The 16,190-nt window shown below is 42.5% G+C and overlaps 1 protein-coding gene across 1 annotated transcript in view; it reads right to left on the bottom strand.

Annotated features, from left to right (window-relative positions):
* The window catches only part of sh3pxd2aa (SH3 and PX domains 2Aa), a gene marked incomplete at both ends in the record, with an annotated part of 311,051 nt that overhangs the window by 273,222 nt on the left and 21,639 nt on the right, over nt 1-16,190 (bottom strand). The window contains one exon of the mRNA XM_080721366.1: nt 8,594-8,674. Within this exon, the coding sequence (XP_080577492.1) occupies nt 8,594-8,674 (81 nt within the window). The remainder of the gene's footprint in view (nt 1-8,593; nt 8,675-16,190) is intronic.

Here is a 16,190-nt window from a genome sequence, read left to right as displayed (position 1 = left end):
TCTGTAAAAAGTGCCCTCTCCAGACCATGAATGCAGTTTTCACTATGGGGCTTTTAAGCCGTGACATCATTTTGTAGGCAGAGGAGAATCTGCCCCCAGAGCATTTTCTGTCCCTCGCTATTTCAAAAAGCAACGACTAAAAAATAACGATTAAAGTATAATTCTAACACTTTCCTTTCAACAACAAAGAGAAGAAAAATGTGTAAATAGTAAAAATAGTAAAACGATTCACAGAAACTGGGGGCAGAAATTCTCCTCTGCCTACAAAATGATGTCATACTTAACAGCCCCATAGGGTGAAAGAAAATGCAAATGCCCTCCTTTTCATGCCATACCTGAAGACAGCATTCAAGAGAATTGCCTCGTCCAAACTCTCCTGAACTTGAATGCAGCATCTTATGTTGAAAGAATTGCCCTCTCTGTGTAGAAATCCATGCCATACGCCAAATCTCCAGTAGCCTATTGACTTGATTATGCTTAGTTCAGTGTGGTATCAAGCACCGAAAATAGCCGACCTCCAAGAGCTTGGAGGTCGGCTATTTTTGATATTTCCACCAAAAGGCCCTTTTGGAAATGTCAGCCCCTGCCTCTCTAACATTCTCTGCATGTCCCTGGTGGGTCGTCACAAGCACTAATACACTCAGCTTCCATGATACGTCGTCTCTTTGTCGGGTGGAAATCTTGTATGTCCAGATTCAAATAAAAAAATAATAGCTCAGAACGGGTCGCTCCACGCTAGGTGCCGAGCTTGTAGATCTGCTACCGGTACTTTTGATACTTTGGTGTCAGACAGTAGTGCAGCGTTTCTCAATAATACTATCAATAAAGGCAGAAAAGCAACAAAAAAATCAAGGGTCAAGGGTCTTCAACAGGGGGTCCGGGACCCCTAGGGGGTCCTCAGAGTTACTACAGGGGGTCCTCTAAATCTTTGTGTGATAGAAACTTTTTTCTCCTTTTTTAAATTAACCACTTGAATCCTAGCATACATATTCTGAGAACTTTAGCCCAAAATAACAGATCTACAAGCTCACAACGCCTCACAGTGCAAGGCGTTGTGAGCTTGTAGATCGGCAATTTTTGGCAAAGACCTTTGTTGTAGAGTGGAAAAAGAGCAGACTAAGTACAAAGTGAAATATCAAGTTACGTATTGACGGTTCAAGTTGTTAAATACGTATCTGAAAACACGAATAGACATGAATCCAAAATACAATGACGATTGTGCTGTCAAACAATGAAACTATATGGAATCTATGAAAAGGTTGTGGGGGTCCCTGCTTCATCTCTCTCTCTCTCTCTCAACTAAGGGGTCCTTGGCCTGAACACATATATAGATTCTATATACTTTGACTAAAACACTGTGGTTGAGCACTTAGTCCAGACACAGTTTCTATAGAGGCACGGGGAAACAGCAGGTTCTCTGTAGCAGATAAATATTTGGACAGGAGAGGTTCCATGAGCCTGCTGAAAACAACAGGATCAAACTGGGGGCATCAAAGGAACTTAGCGGATCAAAGGCAGGGAGGAACAGGGAACTTTCTAGCAACTACAGTATCTCTCCAACCTGGACAGAAGAAAGAGGCTTGTTTTATGGGGCCCCTTACGTTGCCTAGTGGGTTGTTTTTATTCAGGAAGTATCAAAGAGCTCATATAGCAGCATCAATTGAACCCGGCAAAGCTAGTAGTGTTGTTGGAAGTGTTAGCGGTGATATATTACCATGTGCTTTAAAGGGAAGCACATTCCCAAGCAGGCACGTGCACAGATAGACATGGAAGGGGGCTTGAGCCCCTACCCTTTTACCCGTCTGTAAAAAGTGCCCTCTCCAGACCATGAATGCAGGTTTTACTCTGGTGAAAGAAATGCAAATGCCCTCTTTCCATGCCATACCTGAAGGCAGCGTTCAAGAGAATTGCCTTGTCCAAACTCTCCTGAACTTGAATGCAGAATCTTTATGTTGAAAGAATTGCCCCATCTCCAGTATTCACTTGATTATGTTTAGTTCAGTGTGGTATCAAGCAGCAAAAATAGACGACCTCGAAGCTCCTCTGCGACGCGTTGTGAGCTTGGCTATTTTAGATATTTCCATCAAAAGGCCCTTTTAGAAATTTCAGCCCCTGCCTCTCTAACATTCTCTGCATGTCCCTGTTCCCCAAGAAATACAAACTTTCTTTCAATGGAACTCATCAATTGGCAGCTATTCTAGTATTCTACGCAGTGTTGCCATGTCTACCTATAAACGACTTTGGGCTTGTTTTCTTGTAAATAAGTTATGTTTATTTGTGGGAGGGGGAGCTTGGTTTTAAAGTTGTGTTGCATGTTTTGGGCTTGCTTCCAAATGTTGCTTCTCAAAACCAGTAAAATACTAGTGTTGATTTCGTTGATTAAAACTATGGCGAAGAAATGTTTGTCGACTAACTTTTTGCACCAACAAAGATCTAAATAAAATTGCACAGCATGGTATCAAACACAACACACATGATGTCGGTCTCTGCGTACTATCTATGACGTTAGTCTCTCGTGTGACGTTAGTCTCGTACTACGGACATACAGTAGGGACCTACACACAAAGCCAGACGTAGGAGCGGTTAACACCGCTCAAAAAATAAGCTATGATGATTAAAACTAAGACAAAATATATCGACAATTTGGTCAACAAATTGAAACTAGACTAATATGTTAGGGAGGGACTAGTGAGAGAGATCCAGTAGAACGTCATTTTATGTTTGGTTGCGCTCGGTGTTGCAGATCTACAAGCTCACAACGCATCGTGCTGCGACGTTTTGTGAGCTTGTAGATCGGCTATTTTCAGCACAGAACCAAGTGTAAAATAAGCCATTACGACGCCATCAAGGCCTGCCAAAATAGAATTCAGTAGACTAGATCGAATTGTGGATTTAGTCGACTAAAATCTTAAGATATTTATACTTTGGATTTTTAAAACAATTCTTTTATTACGGGGGTCTCTCTGGCTCACGTTTCTTCTCAGATGGGGGTCCGCACCGCAACACAAAAACACATACATTTTTGGGGTCCTTGACGTGAAAACGTTTGATAACCACCGTTCTTTTGACAAGCCAATAAACCGTGGTCCGTGTCGGGAGTGACCTTTGGCCTCCACGCCATCCTGCAAAGCCGACATAATCAATCTGGCCACTGCTGCTGACTGGGAGAGATTCTACGTCCGCAACCCATTAACCATCATTATGTCCTCCCCAGGCCATTTGGAACCTGGGATGGAGGTGTGCACGACTGAACATTAACTACATACACTCGAATACGGTGGTTCTCAAACTCTGTCATGTCCAGGACCCCCAAATTGACACTTATTAGCCTGTGAACCCCCCATTTTAACTCAGTTCCTGCGATGCCCGTCGAAACCGGAGATTTCCTGCTGTACCACTCTGCGATGCCCGAGGAGCCCGAAGATTTAATTCGCTTTAATCATTATGAAACGATTAAAAGTATGGTCGCTGATTATAGCCGATTCTGGCTCTTTAGGCCCGCCTCCTAACTGTATCCGGTCGTATTTTCCGTTTGGACCGGATCTAGGTTTCCATATCCGGTCTGAGGTCCAATCGCTGCCTGGCATATGATCTGCGCACATATCGTCTGCTATGTGCGCGAACATGTCCACGTGTTACCATAGCGCACAGCTGGCCGTTTCCAATGTTTTTTTTTTATGTAAACACTGGCGGATAAGCAGGGATACAGCGTAGCAACGGATATGTCTATTTCAATGTTTTTTTTTCTTTTCGAAAGCTGTCACCGAGTCTACACGTCTACTAGATGAGTCGCGCACAGATCGTGCACGATGTGTGCGCGTGCCCACGTTAAAAGGTAAGGACAATTTGGCAGGAAAACAGTTCAGCCTATGTTTAAAATAGCAGCAAATGAGTTAAAAGATGTGCCAGGGAGAGAAAATGTTTACGGCTCTAGCAGTGATTCTGAACCATTTTAATTTCATGGGCCCCCATTTAATGGCATTTCTATCCCTGAGACCCCACTTCATTTAAAGGGGAACTAGACAAGTCTGTGTGTGTACGAACACAGCTAAATGATGAAGAGTTGGTAACCAAATGGACTCTTGTGAGCATAAAATGAACACCTGCACCTGCATTACTTTTAGGAAGAGGTCTACACACTATTACAGAATGTAGAATGTTTAATTTTGTATTATTTTTTTGCTAGTTGTTTTTATCGCTCTGACCTTTGGACACTGCACTATTAGGTTGTGTTAGTAGTTTTCTTTTAGTATTTCTGCTTGTGTTTGACATGATGTAGAGAACTTATTGCACTAACTAGCATTGACTGTTATGGTCACTTTGATTTGGGCACTGTATTATTTTTTGATAGTCGTGCTTTAAGACACTTTATGTATATTATTCGTTCCCTTTCCTGTTGTACCTTGCTCTTACTGTACTTACTGTACTCTGTTCTTGTTTTTTCTTTTTATCTTTTTCATACTTCTCTGTAACTTTGTAAATAACCTTATACTGCTGTGCTGCCTCTGGGCAACAAATTTTCCCCCTTGGGATAATAAAGGTATCTATCTATCTATCTATCTATCTATCTATCTAGAAGAATTGCCATTTTGATTGAGCTAGGCTATTATCAGTCCTATGGTACCACATCTATACAGAACGGAATTGTGGACAAAATCCTGTCAAAACGATAAAAATTCTATTCTAAGTTTGGGATCTGAGAGGCTGAATCTAATCAAATGTTGGTCCGTGGCTCAAATGCAGAATAAATAACGGACCAGGATATGAAAACACTTGAAAACCACTGAATTTACAAGTGGGGGAGAAAAAACACAAAAAGTCAGATAAGAGGTTTGTGCCCGACAAGAAGAATATATAGCATTCTCCATCTTTTATTCCACGTGGGGAGAGTGATCAGTGTGTGTTGCATGGCGCTGGGCCTGGGTGTCTATCAATGGGACCTTTCACAGAGGAACACAGCTCCACTGATTGAAACATCATTTCCTGTGGGACCAGGCCAGGGGCGTCACATTAAGTTCTGGGCCCTGGGTGCAAGGATTCACTGCGGGCCCCCATGAATGATGTTCTTCATAGGGGGAGGAGGGGGTTTAACCCATTTAGACTGGGAACGCATTATTACGCGTTATTTTGTGCTTTAACTAGTGAAACATAGCAGATATACAAGCTCACAGCTTGTAGACCTGCTATTTTTGAAAAATTGTGAAAATATCTTTTTGAAAAACCTATGTTTCTATGTCAGTGGTGCTCAAACTTTTTCCTGTCAAGGACCCCCAAAATGATATGTATTTGGCCACGGACCCCCATCTCTAAATGTTTCGTTCCAGGGACGCCCCAGAAGCAAAATTTGAGTTACAAATGTTCGCTTAAAAAAAAATAAAAAAAAACATATTCAAAGATTTGCACACATTTTCACAACTTATCAAAAATAGCAGATCGACAAGTTCCCAGTGCGGCACTCGGTGCCACGCTGTGAGCTTGTGCTATTCTTCAATAGTGCTATAATACTGCTATTTGTCAATAGTATAAAATAATCAAGGCCCCCTCCTCCACATTGGTCCCTAGTAACTCAGTCCTACCTTTCCTCCCCTTGTGACGCCCCTGGGAAAGGCACACTGAGCCTATTGAGATGTCCCCCCCATAACACTCTCACTACTATGGCCCTTTCATATTTACTGGGATGACCCAGGGACCCCCGGGCGCAAGTAGTACACATAAGGTATCAGCTTACGCTGGGCTACGGAGGGCGCAGGGGGCATCCATACTCCGTGCATGCACGCGCACACACACGCGCACGCACACGCACACACACACACACACGCGCACACACACACACACACACACACACACGCACACGCACAGTACACAGAGAAACGATCTGTATATAGATCACGGTGGAAGAGAGAACTTTACATAAACATGAGCGCAAACTGACACACGTGCACGTGCACACGCACACACACACACACACACACACACACGCACGCACGCACGCACGCACACACACAGTCCCTCTCAGCATGGAACAGTACGCCTCAAGAACATATATACGTAGAGGCAGGGTTTTTTCACTTAAACACGAGCCCCTCGTTCCAAAATAAATAAAAAACAGGGCCTGAAGAGACGCCTTGACATCTTAAAACATAAAGACTAAAGTATTATGGCCAAGACAGCAAAGCAGCGACTGCAGTTTTCCTGGTGAACCTGAGCGTAACGGTGGGGGCACGGGAGTGTGGGGAACACACACTACTAACTATTGCCGATGATGGAGAGGTTGTATAGCTTTATGTATTAAGAGACACTCTTGCCGATTTCGTAAGAGACTCGTCGCCAATTGCAAGATATTTAAAATTATTTGGGGCCATAATGATAACCCCTTATTCCCACTACTAGACTAAGGATTTATATTGTCTGTGTTATTGTTTACAACCACAATTATTCACATGTGGCAAGATCGCGGTTCCACTAGTTTTACTAGTAGGTTAGAAACTTAGAAGCCTTTTTAGAAGTTAATTTAATGTTTTCCATTTAATGATTTCCTTTATCCTCATCTATCTTGCGCTAATGCACGCAACTGTTTTCACCAGGTTTTAAGGCCTAGTGGGCTTTTCAGAAATTAATTTAATGTTTTCCATTTAATGATTTCCTTTATCGTCATCTTGCGCTAATGCACACAACTGTTTTCGCCAGGTTTTAAGGTCTTATTTTAGTTGTTTCTCATAAGCTCGCAACCCTCCTTGCCCATCGGCCCCCACCGTTGCGCACAGGTTCACCGGGAAAACTGCGGTCGCAGCAAAGCAACCCCCCCCCCCCCCCCCCCCCCCCACCCCACACACACCAAATGTAAAGAATATATTGTCTCCGTCAGGTGGAAACCTCACATGTCCAAAACTGCGGATTGCAAATCTTTGAATGTCTTTGTAAAAGCCAACATGTGTTACTCAAAATATTTGCTTCAGGGGGGTCCCTGGATTTAAATGTAATGAGATTGGGGTCCGTGGCCGAATACATATAATTTTGGGGGTCCTTCACATGAAAAGGTTTGAGCACCACTGACATAGAAATTTTTCCCGAAACCCGCTATAGGATTTAAGAGACATTTATAGAATCGGGTCAATATATTCAAAGACTTGCACAAATAGCAGATCTACAAGCTCACAGTGCAGCCGCGCTATGAGCTTGTATATCTGCAATTTTTTTCATATTTAAAGCATAAAATAATGGTTAAAGTGGTTAAAATCTAAAGTTACACAACTGTGTTCCCTGTTTTAAAGGGTTAAAAAAAATTGTAGACCGAAAACCGAAAACGCATCGCGCCACGCTTCGAGCAAGCGGATCTGGTACTTTTGACGCTTTCGCGTGACGCAGCAGTAAGAACAAGTAGCGTTGAAAAAAAAAAAGAAACGCACAAAAAGTTAGAATATGGAGATAAGAGGTCTTGCCGCCCCACAGCGACCATATTTTCTGTTTGAACAAGAAGCCACCAATCACCAAGGCCGCACTCCAGAGGCCCACTATAAACCATGCTACATAAAAATTTACTTCCATGTGGATTTCTTGCTTGTACTCGTAAAAAAAAAACTAAAAAGGAGCCCCGTCAGCTCGCCTGACGTTTTGGGGACACGTCAGAGAGATGAGAGGAGAAGGAAATGGATGAGGGGAGGGGGGGAAAGAGAGGGAGCTGGAGAGAGAGAGAGAGAGAGAGAGAGAGAGAGAGAGAGAGAGAGAGAGAGAGAGATGTGGTGCATCGATGCGTCTATGGTCTAGACCAGTGGTTCTCAATCTTTTCAGGCCACGACCCCCAAAATAATCATATTTTAACTGGGGACCCCCCACCCTACAAGCGTTGAGGCATTACATTTTGTATAACACGGTTCGGTTCTATTGTGAAAATAGCAGATCTACATGCTCACCCTCGTGTTGTGAGCATGTAGATCTGCTATTTTAACAATTTCAGCCTCTAATATTTGACAATTTGACCAATGTTTAATTAACATTTTAGAGGTATTAAAAAGTCCTTAAATCGTCACTACAGAAATGTGCAGATACCATCTACACACTTATACTTTATGTTGGTTTGGTTACTGTTGAGTGAGAAAACAATGTTAATCATCTGGGGACCCTGCAAAATAATTTGGGGACCCCCGTGGGGGTCCCGACCCACAGGTTGAGAACCACTGGTATATATATCGTGACAAAAAAAAAGTACGATATTATCGCGATAATCAAAATATCCCCAACATCGATTATCCTGGGGCGGAACATTTTGCCATTTTGATAATAATCAAAATCTACAAAGAAAGTAACAAGTAACTAAGTTTTCAAATCATTTCAATGGAGTAAAAGTACAATATCTGCCTTGATTAGTACTTGAGTAAATGTACTTAGTTACTTTGCACCACTGGTCCCCGGTAATGGAATTATGAAACATTTAATTTAAATAAAACCCAAGAGCCACGTAGAGCGCACACGCGCGCAGGCACAGTCACACACGCAGCCAGACACACACTGAAACGCTTGGTTTTAGTTATTATTACACTCTTTCTTTACACGTTTAAATGGACACTTCAGGCCTACGTGACGGACAGAAGATTACCTGAAGGTCAAAGAACTTGCTGTATCTCCTGTAGACGATGTGGGAGGTGTTGTCGGAGTATGTCACGTTGATGAGATACACCTGTCAACGAGAGGAGACAGAGGGGTAAACAATAGTGAGAGGCCGCGTGGTTGTGTTGCGTGGATGTGTTACACCCAGGGACGTGCAGAGAATGTTAGAGAGGCAGGGGCTGACATTTCTAAAAGAGCCCTTTGGTGAAAATATCGAAAATAGCAGACCTCCAAGCTCACGTGTTGTGAGCTTGGAGCCAGGGGTCTTCAACGTTTTCAGGCCAAGGATCCCTTAGTTGAGAGAGAGATGAAGCAGGGAGTAGGGACTCTCCACAACCTGTTCATAGATTCCATATTGTTTAATCGTTTGACAGCACAATCATCAGTGTATTTTGGATTCATGTCAATTTGTGTTTTCATATATTTAAACACTCAATACTTAATAAACTTGACATTTCACTCTGCTCTTTTTCCCCTCTACACCAAACCTCTTTGCCAAAAATAGCCGATCTACAAGCTCACAACGCCTCGCAGCGCGAGGCGTTGTGAGCTTGTATATGTGTTAATATAAAAAGGAGGAAAAAAATGTTTCTATCACTCAAAGATTTGGAGGACCCCCTGTAGTAACTCTAGGGGTCCCAGACCCCCTGTTGAAAACCCCTGATGTAAGCTATTTTTTCCAATCGACCGTGTTTAAAATCTTAGGGAGAAAAGGCCTCAAAAGAATGACCCACTTTTGCCTTATTTTCCATTGTTACGGGCTCCTCGTGTTGATACACACAGCCTACAGGAAAAACGTGTTTACATTAATGGCCTTCATATATATTTCAGTCCCATGCAAGCGCATCGAATCTGTTTACATCATGACGTGTACTCAATACAGGACTAAACGCCCCCGTCAAAACCAGCCATTGTCCAGTGATTTACAATCAAACTGTTGCCGTCGACCAGACCTTTCCAGCTAAGTGGCTCTAGTCCCGACACCGCCCGGGGCAATAGAGATCTGTTCAGCGTCAATCTGACACCAACACAGGAGCAATTCACTTCACATTATGTAGCCCACGCTGGTTCTCAAAAGCCCCTTTTCCACTGACATGGCCCAACACCACACCACTCCACACTAGGGCATTCACGAATAGTGATTTTTAGTATTCTAATTATTAGAGCTCAAAGTATTCGAATAGTCGAATATTCGACAGGACTGGCCAAACTGTCAAATATTAAGTAAGCAAGAGGCGAACATTGTGAAAATAGCCGATCTACATATTTTCACAATATTTATCTGTGGAACCGAGTCACATTAATACCTACAATTCCAAGTGCTTGTCAGAGTGGTGGTCCCCAGTTCAAATATGTTTATTTTGAGGGACACGGCCTAAAAAGGTTTGAGAACCCCTGGTATAGAGCATTAACAAATTCATCCACCAGGGGCATTGACAACTCATTCGAATGACTTCCTATCTAGCCAAGCTTTATAAACTATATATTTTTTAAAGAAAAAAAAAAAAAAAAGAATATTTGTCTTCGGTGAACAACTTCGAATAGTGTCTTCGATATTCAAATATTTGGTGAATGCCCTACTCCACACCGCCCACTTGTGCCAGGTTTTCCTCTACAAGGACCTGGGTAGACGGTAGAGTGGTGTGAAAGCGGTAATAAACGTGGTACTAAAAAGTATCCAATCTAGAGTAGGTCTGAGCTAGGCCAAACAGGGCCAAACACTTCATAATGACTGACCACCCTTTGACTTTTCATTTAGACCACCAGGATATAGTTATAATACATGAAATACATGTTCAGGGGAGGGTTAGGGTTAGGGTGTGCGATGCATGACGCGTCAGGATAGTCACAAAATCGTCGGCTTTGACGTCAACCGATGCTAAAACTGTGGGTCAACCAATGCTAAAACTGTGGGTCAACCGATGCTAAAACTGTGGGTCAACCGATGCTAAAACTGTGGTGGAAAATATCAAGAAGTTCGCAAATGCGCCGCAATGCGACAAGTCATGAGCTTGTAAATCTTCTATTTTCAAGTGAATATGTTTCACATTAATCATAGTGTTCAACACATCTCTATGTCTGTGTGGGCAACCCTCACCGACATGTCCAAGTTTCTTCCTGGACAGTAAAGGTTCGAACATACTGCCCGACTTTTTGAGCCGATTATGCTGTCACCGACCATTTTTAGCGCTCGCCGACAAACCACCGATCTGACTCGAGATCGGTCTTAGCTCGCTGAGGTTTTGCTCGCTGTGTATGAAAGGCTCTGCGAGCAGATCTGGCCGTGATAATAGCGCTCGGCGATCCCCTTCCGAGCGTTTGCTAGATATCTAGCAAGTTTGATATTTGGCTCTACGTCTATTTTTGGCAAAGAGGTTTGGTGTAGAGGGAAAAAAGGGCAGGCCAAGTACAAAGTCAAAGTTGATGACAGTCGTGCTGTCAAACAAGTCTACGAAGCCATCTGTGAAATCTATGAAAGAGTTGCAACACAATCTTATACAATAAGTAGAGGGGGTCCCTACTTCATCTCTCTCTCTCTCAGCTAAGGGGTCCCTGGCCTGAAAAAATATTGAAGACGTCCACTTTATAGCAATGATTCCTATCAGAATATAGAGCTATGTAACACTTATTTAACTAAGCAATAAAACTTACTACACCTTTTATCCACAAACAGCACTCATACCTCCATGTCGTTACCGCATACCAGTCCTCAAAGATATGCTCATCTAACTGACATGATATGCCCCCAAGTGGCTAGAGGGGCTTCCCCGACACATGTCAAAGCGATTGCACACTTAATACACATTCAGTGCACAGAGATCAGTGTAGAGGCTTCCTATGACTGGGCTTTCTATAACCGCCTCTGACCTGAACGGTATGCTGCATGGGGGGGGGGGGCGAGATGAGAGCCACGCAGCCTGGAAGATGTTGTTGACTCACTGTGTGTGTGTGAAGGCATCCAAGCCCCAGAAAGTAGTGGTGGAGAGTAACTTTGTGCATTTACTACAAGTAAGACGCCTTAAGGGCGAGAAGCGACCACAGGGCGCGGGGAAACAACAGACAAAATAGTCTGTGTAAATCTGGCAATGTACACACACATAGAGAGAGACTAGGGCTGTCTTTGACTCTGGATGTAGCAAGTGGAAGTATATGCACCCAGGCAGGGGTCACAGCTGAGTTCAATGAGTGTGGAGCAGCGCAAACGAGACAGAGTGTGTGTTTGTGTGTGTGTGTGTGTGTGTGTGTGTGTGTGTGTGTGTGTGTGTGGGGGGGGGGGGGGGGGGTCGCAGCTGAGTGCAATCAATGTGGAGCAGCGCAAACAAGACAGATTGTGTGTGTGTGCGTGTGCCATTACAAGCAAGAGTAACAGTGTGCCATATCACCAGATATCATCACGCCTGCATTGCCTCAGGAAAGAGCCCGGAAAATACGGCTGACCGTCGCCCGCTGTTGCCCGCTGTTGCAAGGAAAAGAACCCTATCTACAAGCTTGTTGATCTGTGGTTTTTCAAAAACATGACAATTATATCTTTGCAAAATGTGAAGTCGATGTTGATGCCAGTACTTTTTTACTTTTACTCAAGTAAAATTTAGAATGCAGGTATTTTACTTGTTACAGAATATTCCTGTGTCCTACTGTGTTATTGCTACTTTTTACTTAGGTAACACATGGGAGTACATCGCCCGGCGCTGCCCAGAAGAGGGGCAGGCAGACGGGTTAGGCTATGTTGACGGCAACCACAGTGGAAAGCGCAGCCATGAACAGACAAGCCCAACGCCCAAAATATATCAAGCTTAAACCTAATGCCCTCCCCATACCTAAAATAGCCTGTATTCTTCACTCAACACACACATTACGATAGTTAAGAGGCCGTTGGCTCTGACTTGAAGCCCAAAGTGTTCCTATTCTGGGGATGAACATTCTGCAAAAGATAGCTGATCTACAGGCGTGAGCTTGTAGATCAGAGCAAAGAAGTACCCTAGGGCCTAGGGAGTCCTCAGAGTTACTACAGGGGGTCCTTCAAATTGTTGTGTTGTTGTGTTTTATATGCATGCACTTGAACCCTGGTGTCCATATTCTGAGAACTTTAGCCAAAAATAGCAGATCTACAAGCTCACAACGCCTCGCGCTGCGAGGCGTTGTGAGCTTGTAGATCGGCTATTTTCGACAAAGAGGTTTGGTGTGAGGGGGGAAAAGAGAAGACTAAGTACAGAGTCAAAGGTCAAGTTTATTAAGTATTGCCGGTTCAAGTGGTTAAATATCTGAAAACACAAATTGGCGTGAATCCAAAATACAGTGATTGTGCTGTTAAATTATGAAACTATATGGAATCTATGAAAAGGTTGTGGGGGTCCCTGCCTCATCTCTCTCTCAACTAAGGGGTCCTTGGCCTGAAAACGTTGAAGACCCCTGATATAGGATTTAAGTGGTTATACTGAATAAGATTGGTTAAAACGGATTAAGATTGTGCCATCTCTTGACACAGGAGATATTACTGCAAAAGAATCTGAATATTCTCTCTGACACACTGTGCGGTTGCATCTGAAAATACAAGTCTTCCGACAACTGGAAAGATTCTATTTGTCTTGTCTTTTCTTTCAGAATGACAAGTCAAATATTCCGCAGATGATAAATAGGCTGACACGTTAGTGTGTGAATCAGAGCTCAAGTACATGGCGTTGTGAATACTGAATACAGCCAGAATGGCCTACACACTGGGATTCAAGAAATATGAGTCAGACAATATCAGAATTGGGGTGGGCATGATAATTTGTCATCTAGTTAATATAATTCCACGTGATAAAATGTGCCCGCGAGGGAGCCGTCTTCATACAGTAGCTAGTACCATAATGTGAGCGTTTTGTCTTGAATATATCTTTATTTATGGTGGGAATTCAGAGGATTCTCTAACATGCAGGCACGTGCACACATAGACATCAAAGGGGGCTTGAGCCCCTGCCCTTTTATCCGTCTGTAAAAAAGTGCCCTCTCCAGACCATGAATGCAGTTTTCACTATGGTGAAAGAAATGCAAACGCCCTCTTTCCATGCCATAACTGAAGACAGCATTCAAGAGAATTGCCTTGTCCAAACTCTCCTGAACTTGAATGCAGCATCTTATGTTGAAAGAATTGCCCTCTCAGTGTAGAAATCCATGCTGTAAGTCTCATCTCCAGTATTGACTTGATTATGCTTAGTTCAGTGCGGTATCAAGCACTGAAAATAGCCGACCTCCAAGCTCACAACGCGGCGCGTTGTGAGCTTGGAGTTCTGCTATTTTCGATATTTCCACCAAAAGGCCCTTTTAGAAATGACAGCCCCTGCCTCTCTAACATTCTCTGCACGTCCCTGTTCTGTAACATGGATACCAAGATTGATATCACCACAGTTCTCGCATGCTATATTTGTTCTGGAAACGTGTGTGGGCTAGTGAGACATTGCGTAGCAGAGCAACAAACAGCATGGCAATATTGACCAAAGATAACACCAGGTAATAAAAGTAGCTCGAGTGTCTACAGTTCCTCTCCATTCAAATCATAAACTGATTAATCGCTTCCTTCCTGATGTGTCCCCTGCCCAAGGGGGCTGGCTGTGTGAAGGCCCATACTGTACAGGGGCGTCATAAGGGGGGGAAGAGTGGGACTGAGTTACTAGGGCCCAAGGTGGAGGGCCTTGGAATTATTTTATACTTTAGCTATTGAAAAATAGCAGATATACAAGCTCACAGCGCGGCACTCGGTGCCGCGCTGTGAGCTTGTAGAGATTGTAGATCTGCTATTTTTTGGAAATGTCGTGAAAATGTGTGAAAATCTTTGAGTATTTTTTAACTCAAATGTTGCTTCTGGGGGGTCCCTGGAACTAAATATTTTGAGATGGGAGTCCGTGGCCAAATACATATCATTTTTGGGGTCCTTCACATGAAAAGGTTTTCAAAAAAAAGAGAAAAAAAAAAAAAGCTTAGAAGGATTTTAAATATTCAAATCCTTCTAACAAAAAAACTTTCAAAATTTTTCAAGTTTGAGAACCACTGACATAGAAACATAGGTTTTTCAAAAAGCCTTAGATATATATTTAGAAATATTCAGACACATATGTTCATGATTTTTCAAAAATAGCAGATCTACAAGCTCACAGCTGTGAGCTTGTAGATCTGCTATTTTTCAATAGTTAAAGCACAAAATGTGAGTGAATCCTTGTACCCAGGGCCCAGAGTTTGGTGCGACAGCCCTGCGCACTGTATCTCCATTTAGAAACAGGAAGGTGTTAAAAGACCAAAATGGGTGTGAGGCGATCTGGAAACAATGTAGGATGAATCATAATTCATTGCAGTTGACTGTCAAACGCAAGTAAAAGGGTCGTATAGACACACTTCTTAAATAAACTGATACCATTGTATGTATCAGGCAGCTGCAATAACAATCTACACTCACAATATTATTCTAATGTAAGATTATTTTATTACAATAACAATGAGTACCTGAGACGGTATTTAATTTTTTTTAGAATATATATTTTTTGATTTACCAGGCTGTAAACCACAAACTAGTCATTTTTAATCTGTTAAATTGTTAATGCACTCCCCCCTCCTTTTGTTCAATTGTCTGTTTTAATGTTATCTGCTCCCTTTGTCTGCTGAATATTGCTTGTACGGACTTATACTGTTGTTCCACAAACTGTTGGAGATATACTGTCTTATAATACCTAATATATATGAGTTAAGTAAAAAAACAATCTAATTCAACAAAATGAGGGGGGAATCCATTAAGAATTTAACAGATTAAACACTTCTAGTTTGTGGTTTACAGTCTGGTAAATCATTCAAAATATGGAATTAGATTGTTTTTCGCCTCAGGTACTCAATTATAATACAAGTAACACTTTTTAACGTTCATTGGGAATCATATTGCACTGTTGATAGACGAAAACAATATCACAGGCTTGCCATTTTCACACTTTTGGTGTGAACACACATGATCCGTTCTGTGCTATGCACATTCTATAAATAGAGGATCTACAAGCTCACAACGCGCGTTGTGAGCTTGTAGATCTGCTATTTTCAAACATTTTGTACTTGTACTTTTGGTACTTTAAGTACATTTTGATGCCAATACTTTTGTACTTTTACACAAGTACATGTTTAATTCTGGACATTTACTTGTAACAGAGTATTTCTACATTGCAGTATTGATACTTTTACCTAAGTAAAACATTTGAGTACTTTTTCCCCCACCGAAAGAGGGGAACACGTGTGACTAACAATAAACGGTTCCAACAACCCTTTGAAGAGTCTGATGTCCCAGATAGCTATAGCTACAAAGAGCTTTTTATACGCGTTATAGTCCCTGGTGTGGATGTGAGACCCGACGATAAAAATGTTAGACGCTGCATAGAAGAGAGAGAAACGTAGATTTGTGTAATGGAACAAATTATAGTTCTGACGGTCTCGCGTTCTACGGAGACGGCTGTGAGCACAACTTGCGTCTGAAAAGTTTACAGCTCAATTCCAGCACCCCCTCCTAACGTGCCTGTTGCTCTAAAACTACGAATGCTAACCGATTAATGTGAATTGAACTACAAACGACATAT

The sequence above is a fragment of the Nannobrachium achirus genome (genome assembly GCF_963921795.1).
Source record: "Nannobrachium achirus genome assembly, chromosome: 3".
Classification (NCBI taxonomy): domain Eukaryota; kingdom Metazoa; phylum Chordata; class Actinopteri; order Myctophiformes; family Myctophidae; genus Nannobrachium; species Nannobrachium achirus.
The sequence above is the reverse complement of the archived record's forward strand: the minus strand, read 5'-3'. Positions and strand labels throughout refer to the sequence as shown.